At 43.5% G+C, this 17637-nt stretch overlaps 1 protein-coding gene across 1 annotated transcript; it reads right to left on the bottom strand.

The window, feature by feature from the left end:
* Positions 1 to 442: 442 nt before the first annotated feature.
* On the bottom strand, positions 443 to 15839 carry syt16 (synaptotagmin XVI; the record flags this gene model as incomplete). The annotated part of the gene is made up of 7 exons (XM_079286829.1): positions 443 to 2309; positions 2919 to 3108; positions 3211 to 3675; positions 5715 to 5941; positions 8224 to 8454; positions 11793 to 12032; positions 15815 to 15839. 7 exons carry the CDS (start codon positions 15837 to 15839, stop codon positions 1996 to 1998), a joined length of 1692 nt encoding a protein of 563 aa, XP_079142955.1. The 3' UTR covers positions 443 to 1995.
* Positions 15840 to 17637: the final 1798 nt, after the last annotated feature.

Genomic DNA, 17637 nt, shown 5'->3' with positions numbered 1-17637 from the left:
GGACAGCTCGTTTCCTGCATGAAACAGATATAGAATGCGTCCATTGAATTGTGCTCGTCCACGTCTCATTCATCTTTGAATTTAAAGACCTTTGTTTTCAGTCTTTACTCCTCTGAATAAAATAAGTAAATCATTGTGTTCTCATCGTGACGGACAGGTTCTTCTCATGTGGTGGGTCATTTGTGTTAATCTGTGACATGTTGTTTGTCAAACGTCTGCTTCACAAACACGTCAGTTAAAACTATGAAAGGTAAAGTTTGTTGGAGTCATGTGCTTCACGAGGTTTCGGGTTCATGATCAACATTTGAATCTTCAGAAACAGTCTTCACTTATAAACATTGTACGTGGTTGTTCACATCCTTAGTTTTATGCATTTATCTTCTTCCATCTCGTACATACAGCAATAGCTTAATGTTAATGCTTAACGTCCTTTGTGGGCTTTTTGTGAACATTGTGTTCATGGCACCAAAAAAAAAGGTGGTTTCTTTTGTGAGTATATATTTTGTTGTGCTTCACTTTCTAAAAGTCATAACAGACCATCTTTTTTTTTGCAGGTTTTTTCAAAGCGAGCAGTTCTTCGTTTTCTAAAGAGAGCTTTGTTGTCACCTGCCTGAAGAAAACAAATGCTCAAATAAACCAACCAGCCCCCCCCCCGAGGGGTTTGGAGCTACAGTATCTGTCGACACAAACAAATATAATCCCCTGCATTATCAGCAGCACTGTACGATTCCACAGCAATACAACTACCAATTACCACAGAGCAAGTGAGCGTGGTGGGGGGGGGAATAAAGAACACACACACTTCCAGGGTAATTCATCGCATGTTGTTATCAACAGCTGCAGCGAGATATTTAAAGCCTCTTTTCAGCTCGGCGTCGACGGGTCGTTGAGATGAGCTTTGCCTCCGTGAAGGAGGTCGCTGGTTAAGAGTCTCCAGCTGCCGGTCGCTTCCTGCCTCCTGTAGCACACGAGTCGGGGGGAGAATATGAATGAGTGCTGCTGAATATGAATGAGACGTCTTCCTGCTCCCACTTGACTAAAACAACATCTTCACTTCTACTCTCGTGTTTGTTTCAGTATTTTCAGGATGAGGTTTCCATCCACATGAAGCGCAAATCTTCACCAAATCTTTAGAAAAATCGCTAAAAGAAAATGCAAATGAATGCATGTTTCCACAGAATATTACTTCATCGAGAGAAGCTCCAGTCAAAGCTACTAAAAGTAGAAAAACTTGTTGGAAATATGAGCTTGCTGTTCGTTTTATGTGTTAACGTGAAGAAAGTTAGTTTGTTCATTGAAGCCCAAATTAGAGCTGTGAAGGTGAAAATAAAGTGATTTGATGTCTGATACATGTTACGTTGAATTATTGACTCATTGATTATTATTGTTGAATTGTTTTGTTTGTTTTTTCTAAAGTTTTACATTTTCAGGACGTTTGCTTCTTTGCGTTTCCTGTCTGCATTTGTTCAGAACTCTTCATTGATTTGCCAAACAGTAAAAGAACAGCAAGCTTCAGAAATAACAAGTCACACACACACACACACACACACCTCTAATTTGTGTGTACTTTCTAACACAGCATTTCACTCGAAAAACTAAACTGCAGCTCCCCCGTCTCTCAGCTGAGCTGCTTTCACGAAAACAAAAAGCTATAAATGTGGGACACGTTCTCAGCTCCTCTTGGAGGCCGACGGATCTTCTCCAAAGACTTCAAATCCATAAAGGTTTTACCACGACAAACTAAATACTTGTCGTGGAACCTCGCTGAAGGCTTTTCTTCTATTCAATTCTTTATGACTTCAAATCTTGTTTCGGCCTCCGGAAGCGGGTGAATTTGTTAGATGCGATGACGGTGGAGTGTTGCTCCGAGAAGTCCTTCAATCCATCGCCCCTCTGAAGCCACATGCAGCATCCGGTGCGCCGATCAAAACCATTCCCCCAACATAACAAGAATAAACTCCCTTTCCTCTTACAAAACCCTAAATGTGGGTGGCGTTACGCCTCCAGCAGGACGTGCCAGCGGCAGACCTGCTGTCCTCGGCTCTCCTTCATGTCCTGCCAGTGGAGCTGCTCCTCCTCGCCGCTGCTGTTCTGGCCCAGAGCGATCCAGCCCACCATCTCCTTGCGCTTCATGCTGCGGCGGTTGTAGATGGAGACCAGCAGCGTGACGTCCGACAGCTGGAACAGCGCCACCTGGAAGATGAAGGTCTCCTTGTAGACGGGGTTGGGCTGGCCGCGACGCACCGACGTCTTACAGCGAGAGATCTCCTGACCGACCGAGTTCAGCAGGGTCAGACGGCCGTAGGTGTCTGGAGGGGAGGAAGCGGGAGATATACTAACGTGAAGCTCTTTCTGTCATCTTAGCATCTAATATATACTTTTCCCCAACTTGTGCATATAAGAATAACCTTTATCGATTAACTTCGAAACACATATCTCCGTGTTAGAGTTTAGAGGTGTTGGTGGTTCTCAACCTTTTTCCCTTGTTTCCCTCTTACTCGTATCGAACAACAACAAAGATATAACCGAGAACAAAATCCTCAATTTGAATAAAGCGTCTAATTGCTGTGATTAAATAAACGTTCTTTCATCTTGTCTTGATTCTGTTGATTCTGTTGGACCAAAGTTGGTCGTGTCACCGAGCACCAGGGTCCCTTTAGAAAACCTCTCATTTCACTGCAGCAGGGTCTGACAGGCTGCCCCTCTCAGTCCGGATTCAAGTCTGAAATAATCCTGTAATCTAATTCTCCACAGAGTAAAATACTAATATTGATCTTTTTCTGACACTGCGCACAAACACTGGGTTTAATTGTTGACCAAGGACAAATAAAATGTATTTTAAGTAGTTTTATTCACAGACTTTGGTATAAACTATCCATTATGTGTGTGATCATGATTTAAGTTATAAGATAGCAGACCTGGTGGTCTGTTGATGGCCAGGTTCCTGAAGTGGCTTCCCTTGATGAGCTCCACAGACATGCGTCCCGTGGTGGCGTTGTAGGTGAGGCCCACCAGCAGCTCGGGGACACCGCCGTGGGTCAGAGACTGAGTGGACGAGGCGCTGTCGCTCTGAGACACAGCGGACAGACTCAGCTGGGAGTCCAAGCTCTGACAGAGTCAAACACAGTGAGCAGCAGCGAAGAAGAAGAAGAAGCGGACATCGACACAAACCTGCAGCGGAAAGACCCACAAAAAAATGCACCACCTCACCTTAAGGTTGCTGCGAGGCTCCAGGACCAGCGTGGTCTCCATCGTCCCCCCGTCCGGGTCCAGCCCGCCTAAACGCAGCACCTTCTCGCCCATCATCCTCTCGCGGGACATCCGGGACGCCCCGAGCGCGTACAGCCTGAACCTGACGGCCGACATCTGCAGCTCCGACGGCTCCACGCGCGAGAAGCGAAACGTCTCGTTGAACTGCGGCAGCGAGCCCTTCTGCACCAGCGTCCTGTGGCGCTGTTTCTTGGCGGGCAGCAGGACCATGTGCACCTGCCAGGAGTCCATGCCGCTGCGGGCCTTGTCGGGGATGTCCCGCGCCGCGATCACCGAGACCAGCAGCTTCTCCGTGTCGGGGTGGTACTCCAGAGAGAGGACCAGGTCTCCACATTTGGAGATGGGGGGGCGAAGGGAAGAGGTCGCCGACTGAGACGAGACCTCGTCCTGGGGAGGCTGCTCTTGCTGAGGAGGGGAAATAAAACACGTCAAGCTTATTCATGAGTGTATTTGTAATTGTTTATAAGTTTTGTATTTCTTTTGCTCATTATTTTTGTTTGTTTTGTTGCTCCATACTGGTGCAACAGTAACATTTCTCTCTTAAGGACTCAACACATGAATACATTAATTCAGAAATAATGCAGATTTCTTCACCACAATCAAGAAAAAACACTTGATTCTGTAAAAAATATTGAAAATTGTTAATGTGATTTTAAATTCTTGCATTTTAACAAACTTAATCATAGATCACATTTTTCCGTATTATTATTTACACTGTTATATATTGTAGTTTACATACTTCTTATTTATTTTTTATATCTTCATTGTTGTATGAACAATGTATATTGTAATATAATGGACATATTTTCTATACTTATTTCTATTTTTCTCTGTCATATATACAGACAAAGTAAAAATAAACCATTTGTCAAAAGCTTTTCTCAAATGTTCAGAGACACAAACTGAGCAGTCCTCCTCCTCCTCCTCCTCCTCCTCCTCCTCCTCCTCCTCCTCCTCCTCCTCCTCCTCCTCCTCCTCCTCCTCCTCCTCCTCCTCCCGTTCAGTCGACAAACACAACACCGATTGCGTCGCGTGTTGACAGAGCCGTGCTGAGTTTCGGCATCGACATGGCAACCTCAGAGAGAGATAAGATAATCACGGCGCCGCCGCTCGAGTCTGTTGTACGTGCAGGTCAGGAGGTCAGGAGGTCAGTTCATGTTTACTACTTCTTCCTCTGCAGGCTGTAGAAGAAGTATGAGGCACCACTGTGTCGTAAACAGTGATGGAAGAAATACCACAGTCTGAAGCCACGTTTAAGTATTACAGATGGAGTATTACATGTGATTCTGCAGCTGATCTTTAGAGTAGAGCTACTACTTCCAGTACTTAAATAGTACTGCTTGTAGTGGTACTGGTAGTAGTATGTTAGATGTTACAGATATTGTGATTTAAGAAGTTAAGTATTTAACATGAAGTGTACTTGCAGTATTTGATTTATGGATTTATTTTTTAATAAAGATGTCAGTTCACCCAACGATTCAAAGTATACTGATGATGTTTCTGTGGAATACCCCTCCAGCACATTGAGTTTTGTATGTCGTTGTGTTTTAACTTTGAAAAAAATATCAGTAACGACACCAATAAATTGGCTGAGTATGCGTTTTTTTTACTGACTGCCAACGTTAGCAGCGTTTGCAATCGTGTGTGTGTGTGTGTCTGTGTGTGTGTGGGAGGTGTTTGCTGCACAGATTGCTCCCAAATTCAAAGTGTGATTCGGTGACTGAGAGGTTGTTAGATTCTACATTCCCACTCTCCTATATGAACCAACACACACAGAAATACACGTTAAGATGTATGCGTGTATTTATGCACGCACACGCACACACACACACACACTCACACACACACACGCACACGCACACGCACACACACACACACAGTGATTTGTATTCATGAGCTTCTGTTTGTTAGCCAACGCGGCGCGCAGAGCGAGAGGAAATATCAACTATTTATACGAAACCTCGAGGCCTCAGTGAGCCGTGTTTGGTTTGTTTCTTCCAAAATGAACCTGAGAGGATAACATGGCAGAGTGATTTATTACCTCAGTAAACATTGTAAACATGAGTTTATGTCTCAATCTCTAGTTTCAAGTCTTCTTCAATACAGCATGATGTTCATTTAGTACATTATGGTCCATTTAGAGTCAAACAGACCATGAAGCAGGGGATGCTTTAGGGCGGGGCTACACGGTGATTGACAGGCTCTACCAGAGACGTATATGGCATCTCTACGTCACTCCTCCTCAGTCCAAATATGGTCACTTCCTTTAATTTGTTGCAAAAAACAAGATGGAGACGGCTGAACTCAAGTTCACAAACCAATGAGTGACGTCACGATGACTACGTCCACTTCTTATATACAGTCTTTGCTCTCTACACTCTAAACTTTGATCCATTCATCGTCTAAAGCACAAAACAGTTGGAGTGTCAAAGTGCCTGCAGTACCTCAGGGCTCCAGGCGGAGGAGCAGTCCATGACGTCCACGGCCGTCTCCATCTCCTCGCTGCCGTCTGCGGCCTGCCGGTTTGTACTCGGGGCGGGACTCTCCCCGGTACCCGATGCCTCGAGATCGGCGGTTTTGTCCAGAGAGACCGCCGACGCCGTCTCGCTCTCCTCCAAGGCGGCGGAGAGCGGGTCCTTGAAACCCCGCTGCTGGCTCTGAGCCTCCATTTCTGCAGGAAGAAGGCAACATGGGAGGAAAGTCAGCATTAGGCTCCTCTGGCGGTCGGCTTTACATCTGTGGGTGTGAGGACAGTCGTTTTGAGAAGGGTTGCAATTATACGCCCTGTTTTCATGTCTAATAAGTTTAGTTAATCTAATTAGGTTTCCACACTTGCAAGTAATTAACTGCAGAATTAAATCAAATAAAATGTAGAAATAACTAAAATTAGAATCAGTTTGATTAATGTGAACGTCGTTCAACTATAACCTACAAAAAAATATTTTGGGTCTCACAAGCTCCATGAACCTCGTGTTGTGGGTTCGCGGAGGCGATGTTGTGTAATCCGTCACACCGTGGCCTTTTCCCGAGACAGAGACACTCAGAGAACAGGCCGTACCTCGGACCAATCAATAGCAGTTATCTCCAATTCACCATCATTAAGGTCGGTCTGACTGTTACATCAACGGCTGCACGGGGCGTCAACCATGGCAACGGGCTGAGGTGAGTCATCAGTGTGTGTGTGTGTGTGTGTGTGTGTGTTGAAGACGGGATTTAAATACCAGTTGAGACAGAGTGACCCCAACCGAACAATGTCACCAACAACCAGCTGCTCGTTTTAAAACAACTGGGACGATAATTAGCGTGATGCTATTTGGTTAGCAAGTTAGCTGCTAGCTACTAGCTCTGAGGAGAAGCTCTCGGGAAAGAAACCAAATGAATAAAGTCTCAATAAAGTGAAAAGTGATGGTGGAGTTCAAACTGCTGCAACTGATGATTATTTTCGTGTAGTTTAAGAAATATGAAAAACAAAGCGGAGTTAAAATGAACCTTTTTTACAACGAGCATACAAGGAAGAGAGGAGAGAAGAGAAGAAAAAGAAAGGAAATGAGAAGAGGAAACAAGGAAGAAAGGAGAGGAGGAAATGTCAGCGTAAGAAAACATAAACCATCAGATTGCGACACGCTGCCTGATTCCGGTTTAAATAATAATCCAGATTATGTTTTGTTGGATGTTGAGATTATCATTAATCACAATTATTTAGGAAGAACATTTTAGGAACCACATTACTTAACATTTTGGCAATCTATGTTTCATACTTAAGTGCAGAAAATGATGATTATTTGATGACATTCAACAAATGATCTTTTTATAAATACCAAAACACAAACAAATCGAGTACGACGCCCAAAAAATTAGATAAACAGTAAAAAATACAAATGTTTTTAAATCTTGTCGTCTGTTAGTTTTTTCCAGTTTTTCATAATTACCTGAAATTGATCAAACAACAAAAAAAGCTTATTGAACAAAAGCGAGATGAGAATATAAGTTTCCTGTTTGTTTCCTTCACAAACCAGCTGAGGACCAACGAGTGTCCTAATTAAAGCTGCAGCGGTGGATCTCACTGAGCTCTTTACAGCCTCTAATCTGCAGTAAATACGTTATTTTGGGGCCTTTTGGCTCATTGACACTGGGACGGATTAGTGGTGGATCAGTTGGTTTCTCTGCAGCTGAGAGAAGAAAACCAGGCGTGAAACATTCACTTTAAAGATTGTTCTGAGGATCATCAGGTGTCCTCCTTCTACCTTTCTTAATTCTACACTGGAGACGCGGTCGTTTATTGTGAATTAAACCTCGTTTCAAATTTAACTTCAACAAAAGTCCTCTGATGAGTGGGAGCAAAAACTTTGAGGCAAACAATTTAATTTGTTTTGATTCCTTTTGGAAAAAAAGAAACAGTTGATTTCTGCTCCACACAAATACACAAAATACTTCAAAACAAACAGAGATCACATCAGCCCATACTAACCTGTGATAGTTATGTTATTGTCTTTTTACTGTTATGTCATTTATTTTCTTTGTTTTTGTTGTTCGTGCTTTTACTGTTTCTGAAGAGGAGTTGACAACAACTAAAAAATATGACGACAACAACAAATACATTATATATTTATTGCATATCATTTAATATTTATTTTAATATTTCATATTCATAATTGAATCTAATATTTAATATATATTTAATATTTAATATATATTTAATATTTAATATATACTTTATATTTTATATATATTTTATATTTATAGTTTAATTGAATATTTATTTTTAATATGTATTTCATATTTTTTATTTATAATATGTATTTCATATTTTTTATTTATAATTTAATTTAGGTACAGGTATTTTGAATACCGGACAAATCAATGTGCATGGTTGATTTACAGCATTACAGTGATAGTTGATCTGTAAATGGACAGCGGGTCATAATTCTACTAGAACGTGTGCAGATGATGAACCTTCGCAGTCCGACGGCTCGGTGCTGCCTTCCTCCTGGTCCGACATTCGGTTGAATTTGTGGCGTCGGCCGAGCGACGTCTGCGTCTGCTGCTCGCTGATGTTCGCCGCCGCCGTTGAAATACGAAAACTCTGCGAACGCGACACCGAGATCTCAAACTGCTTCAGGACCTCTTCTTCACTGTCGGAGGAGCTGACGCCATCGTCATCTTCATCGTCACCGTAGCTGTTCACTGCAGGGAGACAAACACAGGCGGTGAGGAAGAGGAGGAGCTGGGAGAGGAGAGGAAACAAGAAGGAAAGAGGAGAGGAGGAAACAAGGAAGAAAGAGGAGGAGAGGAGAGGGGAGGAGGAAACAAGGAAGAAAGAGGAGGAGAGGAGAGGAGGAAACAAGGAAGAAAGAGGAGAGGAGAGGAGGAAACAAGGAAGAAAGAGGAGAGGAGAGGAGGAAACAAGGAAGAAAGGAGAGGTGAGAGTAAAGGAAAGAAAGCAGAGGAAACAAGGAAGAGAGTAGAGGTGAGGAGGAAACCAGAGTTTAGTTTGTTTCAACCAAACCAAACAGGTTAGTTTTCAAAGTATTTTTGTCCTGAAACAAAGTTTTAAAACCTTTAGTTTATTTTCTCTGGTCAAAGTCAGAGGACGAGTTCTTAAACTTTTTTTATGGTCCCAATCTCTAGTTTCAAGTCTTCTTCAATACAGCATGATGTTCATTTAGTACATTATGGTCCATTTAGAGTCACACAGACCATAAAGCAGGGGATACTTTAGGGGCGGGGCTACACGGTGATTGACAGGTCTCTCTACCAGAGATGTATACGCGTCTCTACGTCACTCCTCCTCAGTCCAGATATGGTAATTTACACACACACACACACACACACACACACACACACACACACACACACACACACACACACACACACACACACACACACACACACACACACACACACACACACGGTTTTATTCATACATTTTTTTCTCTTGTTGCATTTTCATATTTCTTTTAAATTTGTTTGTTTTTTCTTAGTTTGTCTTGTGTTTGTTGTTATATTGCGTTGCTTTTTCTTTGTTTTGTCTGTGAAAGCACTTTGTAAACTTTCCGTTTTTAAAGAAGCTATATACATAAAGTTAATATTATTATTACATGTACTTGATCAGCAAAATGTAACCATTATATCTGATGTTTCTGGATTAATATCCACTGCTGCATTAATGTGCATGTTTAATTTGAACTGTCATCTGAGAAGTAAAGTGGTCGAGTGAAGTAAAAAGTACCATATTTACCTCTTAGATGTAGTAGAGCAGAAGTATAAAGATGCACAAGAATGGAAATACCTGAGTAAAGTACAAGTCACAACTTGAATTTGTACTTAGACGCAGTACTTGAATACATGTGAGAGTGAAGCTATTTCAATCAGGCCTACAGTTTCCAGGTTTAAGCTACATTTTTAAATATAATTTGACAAAAACATAAAGCAACTTAACAGCCTCCCTTACCTCGCCCGCTGGAGTCCAAACAGGATGTGCTGTTTGTTCAGGAAACCAACTGGAAATACCAGAGACTCCACCTGCTGCAGGTGAGAATCAACAAACCAGTGTTTGCTCTGTTTGACTCACAGTCCTGGATTCAAACATCCTGCTGGTTACTTTTCTTTTCTTCATTTTTGCTCGAATTATGAAGCACCAAAAACCGTTTTTATTTCAGTAAAAAAAAAAAGAAGCTTCCAAACTTTGAGTTAAAATGACTCTCAGCCCACATGGAGGAAGCTCTCACTATAATGACGTTATCACAATATTTTAAAAGCTTTCCTGTCATCTTTTGTGCAGTTCAACACTGAATTGAGACTCCACTTAAAATTTTTACAGCATTAAAGGTGCGAAGATACGAGATTGAGAGCGTTTCGATTGCCTCTTAATGGCTCTCAACATGGCAGCATCGTAGCTAACTATGCTAACATCGCTAACAGTACAAACGTCCTGAGAGGGATAACAGTGTTTACCTGAGGAGAAACCGGAGGGTGGGTGCTATGCTTCCACGACGGGACGGCATTAGCTCTAACACCTTGACGGAGTTGCAGCGGGGGCGGGGCTTAGTGAAGGGATAATTAAAGTGGTAAAATAAAGCGTTAGCATTTTTTACACGTTTTTTGTTTTACCAAACAAGATTAGGTAACAAAACAGGAGCTTGTTGTGTGATTTAATGTCACAAAAAAACCTATTAATACACAGTGAGTTCAGGGATTTTGGGGGCAGTTGGTTGCTTTAATCCAACATGTAAAAACACTGTTAACTTCTTTTGTTCACCTTTTTAACCTTTGCTCTGGGTGTTCAAAGTGTTTGACAAGTGGGAGGAAAGAAAAGAGTTTTACTGGCTGACGGAAAGAAACTGACTGTCCTTTTCTCTCTTGTTCTTCCTGGACTTCTTTTGTTTTGCTGAATTCTTCTTCAAGGTTATTATAATGTTCATATTTTTCATTGTGAGCTGCTGCAGAGCTTCGTGGCCGCTGACTCACTCGACTCTTTCTCTCATAAATACAAACACACTCGCCCACAGAAACCGCTGCACAAACACAAACTCACCCACGTTCTCTTTCGGTTACTGAAGAGTTTTAATGGAGTCGTTACGCATAAAGGAGCCACGCACTCTCCGAGATGTTTCAGGTTACATAAAAGGTTGAACCTTGACGAGAAATATTTTAGGAAATAAGTGTTATTGTCTGTCTTTATGAGAGAGAGCAACATATCAGGGCAAGCTTTGCAAAAAACAACAACACTTGTTTCTGAGGCCAAATGAAAGTAAACGCTGAAACAACGGCCACTGCGGCGTTGTTTTGTTTGAGTTCAAGTGCTAAGAAAATATGAACACTCCTCTGTTTGTATAGAAGTCTATAGAAAATGACTCTACTTCTCTCTTGATTTATTACCTCAGGAAACATTGTAAACATGAGTTTATGTCTCAATCTCTAGTTTCAAGTCTTCTTCAACACAGCATGATGTTCATTTAGTACATTATGGTCCATTTAGAGTCAAACAGACCATGAAGCAGGGGATGCCTTAGGGGCGGGGCTACTGTGATTGACAGGTCTCTACTACAGACGTATTCGGCGTCTCTACGTCACTCCTCCTCAGTCCAGATATGGTCACTTCTTCAACTTTTTGTTAAAAACTAGTTCACAACCAAACTCGTCCTTCATAAAAATCCATACAAAGTCCTGCAAAAGAAAAAAATCCTCAAAGACTTGTGACTACATCTGTTCGACTAAATGTCAAAATATGCTGTTGGTCTTCAGGTAAAAGAGAGAAGAAGAGAAAGAGAGAAGACCTGCAGCTCAATGCTGCAGATATATTCATGAGCAACAAGACATGGTTAATATTTAACAATGTCACTGTTAAAAAACTAATAAATGGCATGAACACTTACTCCTGCTCTGTAGGAAAGCAAGAGTATGCATGTAAATAATATTAAAAATAAACGCACTTTTCTGTGAGGTGGAAGTACCTTACGTTTCCAAAACTGCATTCAAATACATGAATATTTATTCATGTATTTGAATATTTATTCACTCACCGAGCCCCTGGCGGATTCCCTGGCGTGTTTTCTTCCGGTGGGTGTGACGGTGCTCCAGACACGGCATGCCGCCGACGCGTGAGAAACACAGCTTCTTGTTGATGAAGAGGAAGAGGACGGCCAGAGCCACGATGAAGACGCCCACCGCCGACAGGAAGCCGATGGCCTCTGGGGGGACTGGCAGGAGGAGGGAGAGGGGACACACAATGACACACTGATCAGACCACACAAACAGGCAGTCTGGATACACACACACACACACACACACACACACACACACAGTACGCATGGTACATGTGATGCACACAGACAGAACGAGTGACACTTTAGTATTTGAGTTACCCTCGGTGCCTTGCTCAAGAGCACACAGGTGTTTTTTTTTTTTTTTCAAGCAAAAATTTTAAACAAACATTTTTTTCTTCTGAAATTATTGTTAGTCAGTTTTTCCTTTACTGAGACAAATAAAGTCCTCAACCAAGGCCCTGTCTCCAAAAAAAATAAATATAAATTCTATCCACACGACTGGCTGAATAGCTTCGGCTGCTGAGCTCTGATTGGACAATCGTTTTTTACAAAATATTTTCCGTCCACACCAGAACGCAAAAAAACGACCCCAAAGCTGGCCGGGCCGACAGCTTGCGATAAAGGCTGCGTCTACAACACGCCGGTCCAGGTGCTGACTGCTCACGCCATGTTGGAATACGGCCGTAGCCACGTTGTTGTTCAGATGTCTCAGGTTAGATTAGTGAAACAATTTGTTTCACAAACACATTTGAGGATGAGGACTAACTCGTGTTCCTGGAGCTTCACCAGATAAATACAGAGCAGGACGGAGCTGCTAGTTAACGTTTTATCGCCCAGACAAAGGAGAAGAGTAAGCTAGTTAGCTGACCATGCTAACGCTGTGTCCGGCTACGGTTGATAAGCTACGTTTGTTTTTCATGGAAGGTTTAGTGAACTGCCAATATGTCGGAAAAAAACTTTTTAGACTTTGGTACAAGGCAGTTGAGCAAAAACAATAAAAATTTGATTTTGCATGAAAATGAAAAGAGATTTGAAAAAATATCTCAAACATCTGAACACAAAGTAAAGAAGAGTAAAATATAAAAGAAGAAGAGACAGATGAATGTAAATGGCAGGTAGAGGGATTTTTATGCCTTACAATGCCTCAATGATGGAGGCAGAAAAACATCTGGACCGAAATAGAATGAAAAGAGTGATGAAAGCTGGAAGTGACGAAACCAGAATGATTGAAAACAAAACAGAGAGTAAACAAACAAGAGGAGGAACAGACGAGCTGAAGGGGAGATGAAGAGAGAGAGAGAGACGAGGCGTACTGCTCTCAACACGGATGAATAGCAATAACCGGGGTGGGGGGGGCACTGTCTCCCGTTTCCACGGTAACGTCTCAGAGAGCAGAGAAGTGAATCAATGGAAGCAAACGGAGACGAGTGCACATCCTGCAGAGAGCCGACGCCAAAGGAAGGACTGGAGGGCGTAGGAGTGTGTGTGTGTGTGTGTGTGTGTGTGTGTGTGAGGGTGTATGTGTGTGTGTGTGTGAGGGTGTAGTACTATTACATGTTTTATGTATTTCAGACACCACCATGTGTGTTTTTCTCTCTCTCTTTTCACGTTTATAGAAACTGAATCTCCCACGCTGTACAGAAGCACCTCGTCAATCTGCAGCCGAAAACATCCAATCACATCGCCAAGCAACAGTGTGTGTGTAAGTGTGTGTGTGTGGTGGCGGCGAAATAATGAGCAACAACAGCAGCTGGTTTAATCCATCCCTCCACATGCACCAGTATTTGTTTTAGTGGTGGAAGAAGTACTCAGATCATTTACTTAAAAGGTACAGTGTGCAGCGTTCAGGGGTTCAATATAACGACGATATATAATATAATAAGTGTCTTTTATTTCGTGTTTAATCACCTGAAAATAAGAATCGTTTTGTTTTTGTTCGCTTAGAATGAGACAGTTATATCTACATACGACTTAACGGTGGTTTTGGTCTTTGTCAACTCAGATTTCTTTCGTGAAATCGTGAAATATTTCATGCTGAATGACTTCTGAACGCTGGTAAACACATTATTTAAAGTGCTGCTTTTACAGATCTTTCGGTGAAATAAACGAATCGATTAGTCGACATAATGGTACAAATGTTAGTCGACTAAGAATTTCTTCTGGTGGAGGACAGCTCTAATGTTTCTACTGAAGCCCAGAACGCTGGCTCTAGATATTCATGTTTTCATGTTGGTAAAAGTAATAAGTAAATATTTTAGAGTAAAGTAAAACATATTAATATTCTCTCTTCTCATATTGTTTCTGCATGCTTGTCAAGGGGTAAATGATGCAGAACTTTGTAACTTTTAATCTTATATTCTGTTTGACTTTGTAACATCTCTCCAGTGACTACAGTTGAAAAATCGCCTTTTTGGCTAATTCTGGCGCATTTACAGGAATGTTTTATAAATGTGTCATGTCCCTGCCAAATAAACCAATCAAATAAAATAAATATGGTACAATAACCGATGGACCGACACCTTGGAAAGCCAAGCATCGGGCTGTTTGAACTGACCAACACAGTAACATTCATCTTAAAACACTGCCTGAGAAAGAGGCCATAACATCCCCAAACCACTCAACTAACACCCTACTTTATAACATGAAACATGCAGTGTTGTCTTCCTAAAAACACACACAACACGACAATCTCTTGACCCACTTTCTTTATGTTCAGCTGCTGTTCACTTCCACAGAGAGAGACTAACTCATGACAGATGCAGCATGAGAACACTTCTGTAACACAGTTCCACTTCAACGAAAAACATCATGACAGAGAAGACACTCCTGTCCTTTTAAAACCTGCAGGTGCTGATGTATCTCTGGTTAATTAATTATCTTTTTATCTGTTTTTAGTCCACACTAGCAGGAAGACTTCAGGGGTTCACCCGAAGGTATAATATATCTTTCAGGACTAAGACCTCTTTGAAAGAAGGTAGAAAAGCCGACTGTGAATACGACTCTTAATTAATTTAAATGAGCACAGAGTGACAGTAAACGTCTGGACGGTGTGTTCGGGTGCCGCCGTAAAGTGGGAGTTTCCCCTCTCAGCTGCTGCGACTGTCACAGACACACTGAGCTCAGTGTTGGAGACCCAGAGAGTCTCCTACTGTCCACATCCAGATGGACAGGAAGAAACCCCCGTGTCAAGGTCTGGCCTCACACCTGCTACACACACACACACACACACACACACACACACACACACACACACATGGCCATGGCCGCACTTCATTCCATGTGCAGAGATCTCCAACATCACGTCTTCTTGTTTTTTTCCCCATTATGTTAAAATGTCTTTGATTTTTTTTAAATATAACTATATCATATTTCTATTAGATTGTCATATTAATACAGATAAAAACACAAAGGCTCATTACCGAGTAATAAAACATTATGCAGTAAACAAAAACAACTCTTAGTTTCAGGTGATTATACACGAATGAAAACATAGTTCTGAATATTCCACTCTGTTTATGCCAATAAAACCCCCAAAATGATGCATACTGTTCCATAAAACGCAGAGTATCAGACCCCTCCTGCAGCTCTCAACATTTGACCAAAACTGGGTTAATTTATGCGTATTTGCTGAGAATATTTGTGGACCACAGGAGGAGGATTTGTGGTGGCTTAAGTGACCTCAATTTGCCTCAATTATGTAAAAATAAGAACAATAAAACTGAGAGAAAAGTTCAGTTTTTAGCTTCAGTTTCATCCGTTTCTTCTTTCCCTCACTCAGAGACAACTACATTTACATTTGTATACTTTAGATTATGAATCTGTGAGGATTTATGTCGATCTCTGCTGTGTTTCCCTCAGTAGTGTCCTCCTAAGAGTCCCGCCCACTGCCGCGCCTCTCTCCGTAGGCACAGCTGTGCCTCATCTCCGGTGATCGCCTCCAGCTGACATAAATACTCCTGTCACTCTCAACCCAGTTGTCAGTCCGTCTGTTTACCTACCTGGTGAGACCCGTGAGTCGTCCATTTGTTACTCTCTGAAGATCTGAAACTAACGTTGCCTCTGGTTTTTTTCGACCTGCCTGCCGTACAGTGTCGAACCTCGGGTTTTCACCTGTACGAGGAAGCGTTCCTGTGTCGAGCCTCGGGTGTCACACAGACGATCCAGCCTGTCTGCCAGCCGCGGACGCGGACTGGCCACTTCCCGGCTAAGATCGGAGCGGAGCGCGAGGACGAGCCTCCGTATTGACGTTGACAGTTTTCCTGTCGTCTTCGTCTGCCGCTCCGCAGGATTAGCCACTTTCCGGCTTGGAACCGGGCGGAGGCGTGGAGACGCCTCCTATTGACTTTGTCCATTTCCTGTTTTTTCCCTTGACTGAGAGAAATAAACAAACCTTGGTTTTGAAATAGAACTTTGCTGTCTGAGTCTGCATTTGGGTCCGTGAAACACCCCACATCATAACAGAACGGACTGACCCTAACAATGGACCCAGCAGCCGCAGCAGGATCTCCACCTGCAGATCCCCTGCTGGTGGCGATCACAAACCAAGGAGTTCTTCTGGGACAGCAACACCATCTGCTCCATGATATGCGGGGATCCCAGCAAGCCATCGGATCTCAGGTGGCTGAGATCGGCAGCATGGTGCAGGGACTCGCACAGCCCCATCCCTCCCCCCTGGATTCAACGGCGGGGGACGTGCAACTGGTCCGTGAGTCATCTGGTCCATCTCCTGAACCTTTCCGCGGAGACATGAGGGCATATAGAGGTTTCCTGCTCCAGACGACGTTTGTGTTCAACCAACGGCCCCGCACGTTTGCATCGGACAGCTCGAGGATTGCCTATCTGACCGGGTTGTTGCAGGGCCGTGCTCACGACTGGGCCCAGGCCTGGTTCACCCAGAACCCGTTGGATACGGTTTCTTTTGGACAGTACCTGGAGGCCTTTCGGAGAGCTTTCGACCACCCTACATACTCTCAGGACGCTGTTCAGAACCTCCTCCGCCTCAGTCAGGGCTCTGCTAGCGCCGCTGAACATTCCATCGACTTTCGCATCCTGGCCGCAGAGTCCGGTTGGGAGGAGAGGGCGCTCCAGGGGTTTTTTCTCAGCAGCCTGTCGGAGGAATTAAAGGACAAGCTTGCTGTTCTGGAGGAGGCGAGGACGCTGGAAGACCTGATCACTCTCACCATCCGACTGGATATTCGGATGCAGGAATGTCGGAGAGCGCGTAATAACAGGTTCCCAGCTCCGGTTCGTCAGCCAGTAACCACTTCCGGTCACTGGGTCCCAGCTCCTCCTCGCCACCGCAGCCCAGGCCACCAGCACTCGCCTGCTCCGGCACCTTCTCCCGAGGATCGGGATGAACCCATGCAGTTGGGACGGTTCCATCTGTCTCAGGGAGAGAGGGAGCGACGAATCCGTTCAGGAGCCTGCCTCTACTGCGGCGAGCCAGGTCACCGTATCCCTGTCTGTCCGGTGCGACCAAAAGAGAGGGCTCGCCAGTAGGAGTGGGAGTACTGGCGAGCGACTCCACCCGACTTCCCCGTTCCAAGTCCCGTCTCACACAACCAGCTAAGTTATGCCTGCCGTCCGGTGCTCTACCAGTCTTGGCCCTCATTGACTCTGGAGCAGAACAGAGTTTCTTGGACTCCTCCTTGGCCTTCGCTCATGGGATTCCCTTGGAGGAGTTGGAATGCCCTCTTCAGGCGACCGCCCTGGATGGAAGTCGTTTGACCAATGTCACTCACCGGACTTGCCCTGTTACCCTGCTTGTATCAGGAAACCATCAACACGAGATCTGTTTCTACATCTTCTCTACGCCCCTGAC

Source organism: Melanostigma gelatinosum (genome assembly GCF_949748355.1).
Source record: "Melanostigma gelatinosum genome assembly, chromosome: 16".
In the NCBI taxonomy this organism is placed as follows: Eukaryota; Metazoa; Chordata; class Actinopteri; order Perciformes; family Zoarcidae; genus Melanostigma; species Melanostigma gelatinosum.
The sequence above is the reverse complement of the archived record's forward strand: the minus strand, read 5'-3'. Positions and strand labels throughout refer to the sequence as shown.